This window comes from Leptodactylus fuscus, chromosome 1 (genome assembly GCF_031893055.1).
Source record: "Leptodactylus fuscus isolate aLepFus1 chromosome 1, aLepFus1.hap2, whole genome shotgun sequence".
NCBI classification, from domain to species: domain Eukaryota; kingdom Metazoa; phylum Chordata; class Amphibia; order Anura; family Leptodactylidae; genus Leptodactylus; species Leptodactylus fuscus.
This window is the reverse complement of record NC_134265.1, coordinates 28,306,829-28,320,406: the sequence shown is the minus strand read 5'-3', so window position 1 is coordinate 28,320,406 and position 13,578 is coordinate 28,306,829. Positions and strand designations below refer to the sequence as shown.

The 13,578-nt window shown below is 46.9% G+C and overlaps 1 protein-coding gene and 4 non-coding genes across 5 annotated transcripts; all 5 read left to right on the top strand.

Moving 5' to 3' along the window:
* Positions 1-5,490: 5,490 nt before the first annotated feature.
* Positions 5,491-5,557, top strand: LOC142190941 (small nucleolar RNA SNORD58). Its single transcript, XR_012714580.1, has one exon. It is a non-coding gene; the product is annotated as a small nucleolar RNA SNORD58 (small nucleolar RNA).
* Positions 5,558-5,603: 46 nt separating this feature from the next.
* RPL17 (ribosomal protein L17) lies at positions 5,604-13,154 on the top strand. Its single transcript, XM_075269201.1, has 6 exons — positions 5,604-5,680; positions 5,863-5,903; positions 7,582-7,716; positions 9,935-10,033; positions 10,291-10,482; positions 13,072-13,154. Exons 1-6 carry the CDS (start codon positions 5,641-5,643, stop codon positions 13,117-13,119), a joined length of 555 nt encoding a protein of 184 aa, XP_075125302.1. The 5' UTR covers positions 5,604-5,640; the 3' UTR covers positions 13,120-13,154.
* Positions 7,766-7,832, top strand: LOC142190938 (small nucleolar RNA SNORD58). Its single transcript, XR_012714577.1, has one exon. It is a non-coding gene; the product is annotated as a small nucleolar RNA SNORD58 (small nucleolar RNA).
* Positions 10,143-10,210, top strand: LOC142190943 (small nucleolar RNA SNORD58). Its single transcript, XR_012714581.1, has one exon. It is a non-coding gene; the product is annotated as a small nucleolar RNA SNORD58 (small nucleolar RNA).
* Positions 10,603-10,669, top strand: LOC142190940 (small nucleolar RNA SNORD58). Its single transcript, XR_012714579.1, has one exon. It is a non-coding gene; the product is annotated as a small nucleolar RNA SNORD58 (small nucleolar RNA).
* Positions 13,155-13,578: the final 424 nt, after the last annotated feature.

Sequence of the window (13,578 nt, the reverse complement as noted above, 5' to 3'; positions counted from 1 at the left end):
CTGTCCCCTGTATTCTGTGTTTCGGTACGGTTCCAGGGATACCAAATTTATATGGTTTTATTTACATTTTGACCCCTTAAAAAAAAATCCAAAACTGTGTTAAAAAATTTTTTTTTGAAAAGTCGCCATATTCCGACAGCCGTAACTTTTTTATATGTGCGTGTACGGGGATGTATAGGGCGTCTTTTTTTGCGGGGCCGGGTGTACTTTGTAGTTCTACAATTTTCGGGAAATGTTATTGCTTTGATCACTTTTTATTCAAATTTTTATCAGAATCAAAACAGTGAAAAACCGGCGGTCTGGCACTTTTGACCGTTTTTCCCGCTACGGCATTTACTGAACAGGAAAAATATTTGTATAGCTTTGTAGAGCGGGCGATTTCGGACGTGGGGATACCTAACATGTATGTGTTTCACAGTTTTTAACTACTTTTATATGTGTTCTAGGGAAAAGGGGGGGGTGATTTGAATTTTTAATCCTTTTTATTTTTTTTTATATTTTTTTTTTATATTTTTGCATTTATTAGACCGCCTAGGGGTATTGACATGGGTGGGCGGTGTGGCGGATTGTCAGAGCGGTGGGGGACGGCAAACATGGCTGCTCTGGAGCTTTAAAGAGAACCTCCTAGACTATCGGTAAGGTGAGGGGCAAAGTGGTAAAGTATATGTATATGTGATTGTGTGGGGTTAGGGGCGAGGCTGCAGAGGGCAATATGAATTTTGTGGCTTGCTATGGTCCAAAGTGTGTGAGATTGCAGAGATGGTGATGTGAGTTTGGGTTTTGTGGGGGTCCTGGCACAAACGTATGTGCGCTATTGTGATGAAAAGTAGCCTATTGCGCAATCGGGTGTATTAACTATGTTTGTGGAAACTTTCAGCCAAATCGGTCGAGCGGGTTTTGCGTGATTGAGTAACAAACATCCAAACACACACACATCCAAACACACAAACCCACAAACTCACAATATAATAACTGCTGCGGCAGAAACAATACTACAGTATTATGAATGCAAGCTGTGGAGTGACATCTAGTGGTCACAGAGAATACTTTTTTTTTTTAATATTATTTTTTCTCTTACTTGTCTAGCACCATTATATTCCGCAATTCTGTACAGAGATTGATGGTCACTGTCCCATATAGGGATCACAATCTAAGTTCCCTCTCAGCAGGTCTTTGGAGTGTTTTTTTTTTGTTTTTTTTTTCATCTTACGCTAGGTTCACACTAGCGCCCGGAGTCCGTTCTGAGCTTTCCGTCTTCTGCATGCAGAAGACGGAAAGTTGTCAGACCGGATCCGGCCGTGAGCGCCGGTGAGCGTTTTATGCTCTACGCCGGAAAACCGTTTTTTAAACCGGACGCAGAGTACTGCATGTCCGACTCTGTGTCCGATTTAAAAGAAAAACGGTTTTGTGGTGGAGAGCATAAAACGCTCACTGGCGCTCACGAATGGGTATGAAAGAGTCCTGCAGGTTTCCATCTCCTGCTCAGTTTTGTGCAGGAAACGGAAACCTGCATGAATGGAGACCGGGCACAGATATGAACGAGCCCTTATATAGACACATAAATGCAAATTACACCTTCCTCAGGAAGATATACCAACCAAATTTTAAAGAACTGAAAGAGGGAATGTGTAGCGTGCCTTATTATGCTTTGCTGGATATTTAGCCCCACCCACTTTGACACCACCTATTCCCAGCCATTTTCTTTTGTGCTCCCACACAGTGGCGTAAAAAGGAACGGCAGGGCCCTGTGGCAAACTTTTGACATGGCTTCCCCCGACCGACCCCTACCGAAAATCCCGACCAACTATCCTGCTAGAAGACGCCGACTGACGGACCGCATTCCTGCAATCTCTATTATGCCCCATAGTGGCCCCTGCACACAGTATTATGTCCCATAATGGCCCCTGCACACAGTATTGTGGCCCCTGCACACAGTATTATGCCCCATAGTGGCCCCTGCACACAGTAATATACCCCATAGTGGCCCCTGCACACAGTATTATGCCACATAGTGGCCCCTGCACACAGTATTATGTCCCATAGTGGCCCCTGCACACAGTATTATGCCCCATAGTGGCCCCTGCAAACAGTATTATGCCCCATAATGGCCCCTGCACACAGTATTATGCCCCATAGTGGCCCCTGCACACAGTATTATGTCCCATAGTGGCCCCTGCAAACAGTATTATGTCCCATAGTGGCCCCTGCACACAGTATTATCCCCCATAGTGGCCCCTGCACACAGTATTATGCCCCATAGTGGCCCCTGCAAACAGTATTATGTCCCATAATGGCCCCTGCACACAGTATTATCCCCCATAGTGGCCCCTGCACACAGTATTATGCTCCATAGTGGCCCCTGCACACAGTATTATGTCCCATAGTGGCCCCTGCACACAGTATTATGCCCCATAGTGGCCCCTGCACACAGTATTATACCCCATAGTGGCCCCTGCACACAGTATTATGCCCCATAGTGGCCCCTGCACACAGTATTATGTCCCATAGTGGCCCCTGCACACAGTATTATGCCTGATTGTGGACCCCCTTGTACAATTATTATACTCTTGGGTCTTTTCAGACCCTGGAGTATAATAATCGGAGACCCAGGGGAGATTACAAACATAAAAATCAGGTATTTACTGCTTCCTGACTCCGGTGCAGTCCCTGCTGATGTCGGCCATCTTCAATGACGTACACAACGCCACATGTGACATCAGGGACGTCACACAAGTAGGCATGAAGCCTGCCTGGAGACAGGAGAGATAAGTAACACTGTTTTTTGTTCCCTCACCTCCCCAGGGCCTCTGATCATTATACTCGGGGGTCTGTAAAGACCCCAAGAAAAAAATTAGTGTTTGTGGCGCCCACGGCCTTACTTACCAATACCGGCTCCTGCTCAGAGCGGCCTTCGCAGAAGGAGAAGTGCCAGCGGCCGTGAGCAGGAGCCAGGAATGGTAAGTAAATAGGGCCACTTTTGGACATCATGGTGTGTAGCTGGGGCATAATACTGTGTGGGGGACAGGCAAGGGGGCGCTATGCATGGGGGGGGGGGGGGGGCAGGTCAAAAGCAGTCTTTACTACTTAAGGCCCTGTGTGGAAACCTTGTGTTTTTTCCATAGATTTATATGGGGGGAGGCAAAAATGCAAAACACAGTGGAAAAGCAGAGAAAAATTCTAGGATTTTTTGCTGCAATTTTTCCCTACCATCAATTATAACAAACTCTCTGCTCTAAAGTATACTAGCATTACGCGTAACTTTGTCCACGCCGCTCTCACTCCCTGCATGAATCACCTTATATGCGGCCCCAGCCTCCCCCGCGCACCCGTCTTCCTCCCCCCTGCATGCGCGGCAGCACCGATGCAGTTTCCCCCCCGTGCCAAGGGCGCCACTCCCATCCATGCACAGCAGCCGGACCCATCCACGGCACGTAACAATGCCCCCCGCTAGTGCTATACACACAAACTCCAATGGGCGGCCCCACTACCTATTCGCACCACCCCTCACCCTCCAGCACCACCACCCCACCACCACCATGGCTTCACAACTGTTATGAATTTATTTTCATACTAGCCTCTGCCTCACTGGGACACCATATAATGAGTGTGTTGTTGGCGTCGATGATCCGCCTCAGCTCCGCTTGAGGAGAACTCTGTTGACTTCTGGCTACCTTCACAGCTCTCGTTGTTTTAGAATTTTGCAACAAATTAGAATTTCTTTTTCCCCGGCATTTTTAAAAATAGCAAACTGCCAATTTGAATTAAAGGTGTTTTCCCATCCAGTTTGTCAGCACTGCCTGGAGCAGATCAGATAATATGCAAATGTGTGTACACAATAGACTGAGGATTAGCTTCTGGCGCAGGCTCGTAACCTAGCAGAGCAGACTGCGCAGGCGCACAGGCCACGGCAAAATGGCCGCTAACAATATTGTGCAAGCGGCCATTCTCCTGTGACCTGTGCGCCTGCTCTGCTCGAAGTTACAAGCCTGCGCCGGAAGAAGATATTGAAGATGACGCGGCGGATGAAGAAGGGGGCGGCGCTTGGAGACACTTCTCTGGCAGCGGTGGGGACGCCCTCATCGCTGTTTGAGTGCTGGGGCCCGCCCCCATCGCTGCGGGAGAGCTCATTTGCATACCAGTAAAAAACGGTATTTCTAGGGAACGGCGCGGCGGAGACCACGTCTAAAGGTAAGAGACGAATAGCCTTTCTAAAGGCTATTCCGACGTCTTATCCATAACAAAAATGTTTTAATGGTAGAATCCCTTTAAAGGGGTTGCCCAGGATAGATACTTTTTTATTTCATTTTAAAACCACAGAGTTTTACAGTCCCTGCATAGTGGTTGGGGTTCTTGCAAATCCCATCCACACATTACGGAAGAATATGCACGGCGGACACACTACAATTTCCAAAACCATCACGGTTTTGGAAATCGCAGCATGTCAATTATACCTAGGGAAACGTCAGCGGTTTCCCTATAGGTTTAATGAAAGCAGAAAGTCTGCAGAGGAAAACTCTGAGGAAAACTCTGCGGCCTATCTGTGAAGAGTGCAGCAGGAAAATCGTGATTTGTCCCTGGTGCAGCATATATACAGTGGATATATATATATATATATATATATATATATATATATATATATATATATATTCATTTTATATAGAAAAAGGCCATTTTTGGAGCTTTATTCATTTGTTATTTTTTTTTCACACACTTCAATTTCTATTAATCTTTTTATATGCCCCACTAGGGGACAATTACACCCGCTCCCGATGTCGCCCCTTCTACTAGTCGCACTGTGGTTGGCACAGTGGTTGGCAACACGTCCGCCGCTCTGCGACGTCACTTCCGTTCTCGCGAGAACTCAAGCTGTAATATCGCTCCCAGAATCCTTTTCCAGCCTCTTCCTGCGAGGCCTGAGGTGAGTGAGACATGGCTGCTGAGACCGGCTCCGGGACTTGCGGTGTAATCCGGGTACAATCTCCGCCATCCTGCCCCGGAGTGTGTCGGGATCTTGTCAGGGTTTGTGTGTAGTATGTGCAGGTGCGGGATGGAGTGGTATGAGGGGGCTGGATGTGTTTTGGGCTGCCCGGGCAGGGCCTGATGGAGACGCCGGGGCTGCGGCCTGTTTTCTGGGTGTCATGGTGGATTTGTATTGGCTGTAGTGTAACCTCACATGGGGCACTATGAGCTGTTGCCTGGTAGGACTACTAGTCCCAGCATGTATGTGGCCGCTCCAGGCTTGTGTGGCTACTGTGCCGCTGCTGGTTGGTTGCCAGGACTTGTTATGTTATGATGGGCCACTGCTGACATCCATATGTGGGGCCATGTATTGGGCAGGGGGCTGATGATGACCCCATGACTGTGTCGGACACCCCCTGATAGGCTTGTTGGTGCAGCCCTATCACTATTATACTGCCTGCCTCTGAGACTGTACCATTATTAATATGGGGGTGCCTAAAATCTGCCATCTAGAATGTATAGGGTTTGCAGCTGCGGTGATGACCACTTAGGACACCTTTGGAATAAAACATGAAATCATTTATAAGTTCTGAGCGGCTGTGATATGTGCTGAGCCCTGTACACACAGCAGAACTACTTGTGCCTAATATGTGGCTTCTTTCCTCCAGGTAATATCTCAAAATGGTCCGCTACTCACTTGACCCTGAAAACCCCACAAAATGTAAGTGATGTCTTGTGCAACTACATATATCCTATCTAATCATTGGTCAGTGTTATAAAACTACAAGTCCCAGCATGGCCTGGCAGTCTGTAATGCTATAGGCATGCTGGGCTTTGTAGTTCCCTGTGTGACTAAGTACATGTTGGAGTGATCAATAACTTTGTGCATTTTCCTTCCTGCAGCATGCAAGGCCCGGGGATCCAACCTGCGAGTGCACTTCAAGGTAAGCACAAGACGTCTGAGCCTTTAAACAGCAGAGTTTTTGGCTGTTAGGGTGAGTTAGCCTTTAAACAGCAGATGTTTGGCCCTTGGAGTTAGTTGAAAACCTTAATACTATGGACTGTTGTGTATTGTATGTACAGGTACCCCTACAGAGCATATACACCTATAGGTGTATTATACATGCCTGGGGGGGGGGGGGTCCTCCTTAATATAAGCAGCTTTAAGGTCCTATTCACATCTGTGTTCAGGTTTCCGTCCGTTGCAAATGGAAACCTATCAGAATAAATAGGTGGAAACCCACGGACCCTATAATGGGGTCCGTGTGATGTGGAGAGACAATTGCTGCTTGCAGGGCTTTTCTCTCCGCGTATTTCGTGTGGGTAAGCAAATGCAGATGTCAACCGGGCCTAAGCTGGCTATAGACAAGTGGTCACCCAAACATCTGATTTTTTTTTTTTTGGCTTGTTTGGGCTTCCATGTTCATATTAAAATCCAACATGCTGTATCCCTCTGAACCTAATCTTTGCCATGAGTGTTGTGGGGTGGGGGGGGAGGTGTATGGTAAGCTGTAGGTTCCTGCAGTGTTTCTATGGAGTTTCTTGCAATGATACGAGTCCAGTTATCGCCCAGTATTGTTGTCATGTTTAGTAGTATGAATGGTGTTTATGAAGCTCCTCTGTCCCTAACCGGGGCCCGTGTGCTGTGGATTTCCCAATAGGGTGAAATCCTTGGCAAATCTACAACAACTAAAAAACTGGTTACTGCTGTGGATTGTCCAGAAAACTTGCAGCATGTCTGTCTTGGCTGGATGTGCCCTAAGGCCCCATACACGTGACCCATGTTTGCCGCAAAATGCACTTGGGCGACATCCAGTCCATTCTGTGATATACTTGCCTCTATGGGGGCTTCGGGTGTGTTTGGTTCTGATGAAACAGACCAGGCTAGGATCACTAGGACCCCCCTCAGAGGAGCATCGAGCGGCTCTCTGTCATGTGCATGGAGCCAACGCTGCAAAATGTGGTTTTGGTTCATACCTGCCGTTAAGCAGTACGGGGTCATGATCCATTTTGGGAATAGACTAATGCACCAATACTTGTAAGTCTCCCCTATTGTTTTTTTTTTTTTTTTTCAGGCCTTTTTGGTACAGATGCTAACCCCCTTGTGGCCATATTGTGGCTTTTGTTTGGCTGCTACCCTATACTCTATATATACACATGGGTTTAGTACATCAGAAGTTTACTATATCCTCAGGCTCTATATCCCTTGGGGACACCGAATGCCTATAGATGTGTAAGGCAACCTTCACACGGAGTAAATGCGCGTGTATTTTTGCAAAATACACGTGTAAAAATAAGACCCCCATTGACTTCAATGACATTTTTTACATGTGTAAAATGTCATTGAAGTCAATGGGAGTCTTAATTTTTACACGTGTATTTTGCAAAAATACATGCGCGTTTACTCCGTGTGAAGGCTCCCTAATATGGAGCTATAGGGGTTCGGTGCTGCTTACAGGGTCCGTGTGCTAAATTTTTCCTTCCCCCCCTCAATTTTGATATTTTTATTTCCACTATTGGCATCGGTGACTTTGCTGCGCAGAATCTATTACGTTGCGTTTCATTCTTATGTTGCAATGTGCCATTGGCTTAGGTGTGATGTCTTATTCCTTGTTTTCTCAGAACACTCGTGAGACTGCTCAGGCCATCAAGGGCATGCACATCCGCAAGGCCACAAAATACTTAAAAGATGTCACCCTGAAGAAGCAGTGCGTTCCCTTCCGTCGTTACAATGGAGGTGTTGGCCGTTGTGCCCAGGTCAGTATGCCGGCTCAGATATTATAGGGGTGATGGCTTTATGTTGGAGTTGCAATGATGACCATCTTAGGACACCTTTGGAATAATCATGAAAACAACCATTTGTTCTGAGCAACTCTGTGGGAATCTTACTGTATGTTCTGTGCTGTCTATTATAAATGCATGCTGAGAGATGGGACGCTAGCCGTCCATAGGTCGGGGTCCTTATAGTTGGTTCAGGTAACTTCTGAGAAGGACATGTGCTACCGTGTTTCCCCGATAGTAAGACACCCCCGATAGTAAGACGTAGCGGGGGTTTTAGGGAGGTCGGCTAATGTAAGACATACCCCGAAAGTAAGACATAGTGGGACTTTCGGGGTAAAAATAATATAAGACACTGTCTTACTTTCGGGGGGGGGGGGTTATTACCGTATCGGGGAAACACGGGGCTCCGCTGTGCTGTGAGAGCCGGGGGGGGGGAACTCTCCCTCCCTCCCTGATAATGCTCGTCTATGGACGAGTACTGCGAGCAGATGGAGGGGGCGTTCCCCCCGGCTCTCACAGCACAGCGCTGTGAAGAAGGACTTTGCCGGCGGCCCCTTAACCCCCGCGTGCCAGTCGCTTCTATTCATTTCAATGGCACGCTTCCATTGAAATGAATGGAAGCGCTCGGCCTGCGAGGAGTTAAAGGGATTCTTCCATTAACAGAAGTTCTTTCCTCTGACCACGTCGGAATAGCCTTAAAAAAGGCTATTCGTCTCCTACCTGTTGCCATAGCCAGCGCCACCTTCTTCCTCAGCTGCGTCCGCCCCGTCGGGCCTCATGGATGACGCATGCGCAGTCGGCTCTAACAGGCTCTCGCAGCCAGAGCCGACTGCGCATGCGTCATCCATGAGGCCCAAAGAAGAGACAGACAGGGCGGACGCAGCTGAGGAAGAAGGCGGCGCTGGCTATGGCAACAGGTAGGAGATGAATAGCCTTTTTTAAGGCTATTCCGACGTGGTCAGAGGAAAGAACTTCTTTTAATGGTAGAATCCCGTTAAGCGGCGGCCGCCGGCAAAGTCTGCCTGCCGCTTCCATACATTGCAATGGGAGCGCGCTATTCAAATAGTAATCGCGCATCTCTAACTTCAATTGTAAGAAGTTACAATTGAAGTTAGAGATGAACGAATACTATTTGACTAGCACGCTCCCATTGCAATGTATGGAAGCGGCAGGCAGACTTTGCTGACGGCCGCCGCTTAACTCCTCGTGTGCCGCCGCTTCAATCCATATGATTGATGATGATAGGGGGGGGGGTTGGTTTTCCCAATATAAGACATACCCTGAAAGTAAGACATAGTGGGACTTTTGGGGGTAAAAAGAATGTAAGACACTGTCTTACTTTCGGGGAAACACGGTAGTTGCGATCTACACCAGATAGCAACTAGCATCAATTTAATTCTTCCTCAGGCCAATAACATAGCACGCATGGATCTGGGCTTGAGGTGCATGTTTGGTGCAAGGAAGCTCCTTGTACAAGACTTGCATCTCTGTATCCTTCCTTTAAGGGATGGTATAGGGGGGGTATCTCTAAGTTTCTTATAAAATGGAGTAACACGGTGGCTCAGTGGTTAGCAGTGGAGCCTTGCAGCGCTGGGGTCCTGGGTTTGAATCCCGCCAGGAACAACATCTGCAAGGCGTTTGTATGTTCTCTCTGTGTTTGTGTGGGTTTCCTCCCATTCTACAAAGACATACTGATAGGGAAAAATGTACATTGTGATCCCTATATGGGGCTCATAATCTACACAAAAAAAAAAATGGAGTAACCACATGTCTGACCTGCTGCAAAACACCCCAGTTGTCATGATCAGTTTGGGTCCCAGCGGTCCAGCCCCGACCAATTGGTAAGTCCCCCCCCCTCTCCCCCATACTGATGTGACCAGAATTCCATGTTTATGGCCTTCTACACAAGGGAATACAAGCTGCTCTATACATTGGTTGGATTTCCTGACATGTGCAGTCTGGAGACCCCTACTCTGGTCTCCATAGTAATCTATGGTGCGTTTTCGTTGCTGTATATAGTATGATAGCATCATGCGGGCCAGAAAATCCCATGTGCAGGAGGCCTGAATATCATGACCTGCTTTTTGTGGTTCTTCTGACTTCTTTGTCGTGTGTGTGACATAACCCCACTGCTGAAAACCAGTTACTGCGATGATGTTTGTGTCAGGTTTATAACAATGTCTCTTTATTACAGGCCAAGCAGTGGGACTGGACACAGGGTCGTTGGCCCAAGAAAAGCGCAGAATTTCTCCTGCACATGCTGAAGAATGCAGAGAGCAATGCAGAGCTGAAGGTGAGCCATGACACAAAATATATAATCAGATTATAGTCATGTGAGTAGTTGGCCACAAGCCTCTATATATTGCCTATATTGAAATTCTACAGTCTGTGTCCAATACTGGCGGCGATGATGACCACTTAGGACACCTTTGGAATGAACCATGAAAACAAATCGTTTTTCCTGAGCCCACCAGTACACACATTTTGGTCATGCCACTTTAAACTGGTGACTCCCTATGTAATATTTTTTTTTTTCACTTCTTTTCCCAGGGGTTGGATGTCGATTCTCTGGTCATCGAGCACATTCAGGTGAACAAGGCCCCCAAGATGCGCAGACGAACCTACCGCGCTCACGGTCGCATCAACCCCTACATGAGCTCCCCCTGCCACATTGAGATGATTCTGACCGAAAAAGAGCAAATCGTCCCCAAACCAGAGGAGGAAGTTGCTCAAAAGAAAAAGGTGATTGGGGGGTTTTATTGTAATGACCGGCATGAAGTTTATTACTGGGATAGGACAGGTCAAGCCTCAGTGCTATGTCCTATCGGATATTGTAGGCTGTGGGGTGGCTTTCTATTGGAGTTGCAATGATGACCTTCTTAGGACACCTTTGGAATTATCATGAAAACAATGTTTTTTTCTGAGCAACTCCTGGAAGCTATAGTGACTGTTTTGTCATACGTGTAATATACGTGCTCGCTCGCAGACGCCATAGGTGACATCTAGTTGGAAAATGTCTGCAGTCAGTCCATATACATGCTGGTGACTCGTTCTGCATCCATTATCTGCTGTGGGGTTAGGGTGCCATGCCCTATCCATGCAGCAGATTTTTTTGCAAAAATCTGCGCCTGAAACTCTGTTCCATTTATTTGATTGAGATTTGTTTGCCATTTTAGCCACTTAGATTAATGCAACAGTTAATTTCTGCAAGTGAAGGCACCCATAGGGGTTGGTTGATATCTTGTATACCTTCCAAATCTGGGTCAGCTGGTTGCGGCCTGATCACAGCTCCATTCAAGTGAATGGACTAAGGGCGGGTTCACACCTGCGCCCCGGGTCTCCGCTTTTGCAGGTTTCCGTCTTCTGCCCCAGAAACTGGACAGGAGACGGAAACCCAGCAGTCAGTTGTTGCTCCCATTCACTTGAATGGGTTTGCAAAATGAATGCCTGTGAGCGTTTTGTGCCAGTCCATGGCAAAATTTATTTTTTAAATCAGACATGCAGGACTTTGTGTCCAGTTAAAAAAAAAAAAAAACTTTCGTCACGGAGAGCACAAAACGCTCACAGGTGGACACTGCCGGGTTTCCATCTCCTGTCCAGTTTCCCGGGCAGAAGACAGAAACCCACAAGGCAGAGACCGGGCGCAAGTGTGAACCCACCCTAAGCTGTAATACCAAGCACAGCAGATGTACATATATGTGGTGCTGTGCTTGGTAAGTAGTGAAGGGGTTCCAGGCTGATCAGCTGGAGGTACAGGTGTCTGATCCCTATTCATCTATCCTAAGGATGGGTCATTAATTCCAAAGTTAAACTACCAATTGTCTGTGTAACCCGGACTTGCTTCTGGAAACATGGCTATAGCCAGCAGTTAATACCTTTTATTTGGGCACTGATATCCCTGTACTGTCAGAGGGGCTGGCCTTACAGCTCAGTCGTTGCTGGGAGGGGAGGGGTGACCTGATAGTAAACCCATCCATGGCCTTGTAATGTTGGCTAGTGTTCCTCACAATCCAGTGATGACTGCGGTATAAGGCCTATCGCTGCCGAAACTGACAGCACCGATCTCTGCAACTGAGGCACAAAACTGACAGGGTACTCTGCCCTCCAGTGGTAGATAACACTGCCAATGTCAGAGGACAGAAAAGGTCTTCTTTAAGAGCAATTCTAGTTTTTAATCTCTAGGTTTTTATGCTTAAAAAAAAAAAAAAAAAAAAAAAAAAGTTAAGCTGACATAGGAGAGTCAGACCTCTTTGGTGCAGGATTTCTCATCTTGTCACCAAACTGACTACTGGGACAAATCGGTTGTAGCGGGAGGACAAAGCTTTCATGGGATAGATCTGACTTCAATGGGAACTGAGCTGTAGTAAAGGTGCCTGGATGCTATACAGTGGATGGAGCGTTCTGTCTCCGGACCCCTATCATGTACTGCACAGGTGCTGGAAGAACTGACAACCCCTTTTTAAGGGCCTTGGGTCAAGTTAAATCTTAGGCCCTATCCGATAGTTAACAGATAGTGAAGTGTCTAGTTGCTGAGAGAAACAAGGGTCTCCCGTCCCGCTCTTTGAATGAAGCAGTTGAGCATGTCTGCAGTTAACCCATTTGTGGCATATTGGACTCCCAAAGATTAGTGGTATTTCTGTCTATCTTTTGCCGTCCTATAGACTTGGAATGGACTGGTGGTGCACATGCACAACTGCTGTTCTGTGCCACTGAGACCCCCGACTTGGAGACTTCATCTCTCCAGTGGATAGGTGGTAAAGTTCAATCCTCTGTGGTTATCCAGTTCATTTTAGTGATGGCCTATCCTGAGGCTAGTGGGGTGATACCCATACCCTGCATTGTTCAGCTGTAGGGTATACAAGGAACGTACGTCTGTCATGTTTCCAGAACCCAGGCTCCGGTATAGCACCTAGTGAGACTAATGCGTGCCGTGACTTTCACGGTATACCTTGCACACCATCCTATTTTTAGTTGTCGTTGCAATATTATTTCTCTGGTACAAGGCTGTAACTACATTGCTTGGTTGCTAGGGATCAAACAGCGTGTAATATAAAGTAAGTGGTCGCCTGGAGCAGTGGGGTCACACATGTCAAACCCCAACTAATGTCCTATCCGCCAATACCCCATTAATGAAAAGTTGTGCAGTGACAATCTCCAGTGAGCTGCTGAATAGGGGGGACCTGATCTAAACCTGATCACTGCACTCTGTTTCTGGCAGGACAATTGCAGAGTTGACTTCCATATTGCCCATGAGGACACTTGTCACCAGTACAGTGACTACTAAGGTTTTGGTTTTATCATAGAAGGTAATTCTTTACCTCTTACTTGCAGATCTCTCAAAAGAAGCTGAAGAAGCAGAAGCTCATGGCTCGGGAGTAACAGTGGACTGTACAGAAATAAATGACAACCTTGTAGATTTTGGTTTCTGTGTTTTTTTTACTACTTTTCTATCATCTAGATAGTCAGCTGTGAGGTCCTTCCTAGGGTTAAAGGTTGTTCTAGTTTTCCTGCTAGAATCTTAAAAGGCTTGTTCCAAGAATGAAATTGACATGTGTTCCTGCTTCACTTTCGTTGGCAGGTAGTACTGATGAAACATGGCGGCTAGTACACACTACACTTCCCATATATCCCTCTGTGTATATTGTATCCCCTTCACTATAATGGAGGAATCCTGGAACCAAAACTTGCTAGCAATCTAGCCTGGGTTCTGTATGTTTAGAACATTGGGCCGGTTCTGATCTTGGGTCACAAAGCTGACTTGGGGACATCCTAGTGAAGTGGATGCAGTAGCTTTTGGAGCTTATTTGGGGTCAAAAACTGATTAGACAGATTCCCTTT

Bases quoted from the DNA above. Each gene is read 5' to 3' on its own strand.
- RPL17 (XM_075269201.1), top strand. From the start codon at position 5,641: ATGGTCCGCTACTCACTTGACCCTGAAAACCCCACAAAAT. The intron at 5,904-7,581 runs GTAAGCACAAGA...TTGTTTTCTCAG, and splicing joins ACCTGCGAGTGCACTTCAAG to AACACTCGTGAGACTGCTCA. The intron at 10,034-10,290 runs GTGAGCCATGAC...TTCTTTTCCCAG, and splicing joins AGAGCAATGCAGAGCTGAAG to GGGTTGGATGTCGATTCTCT.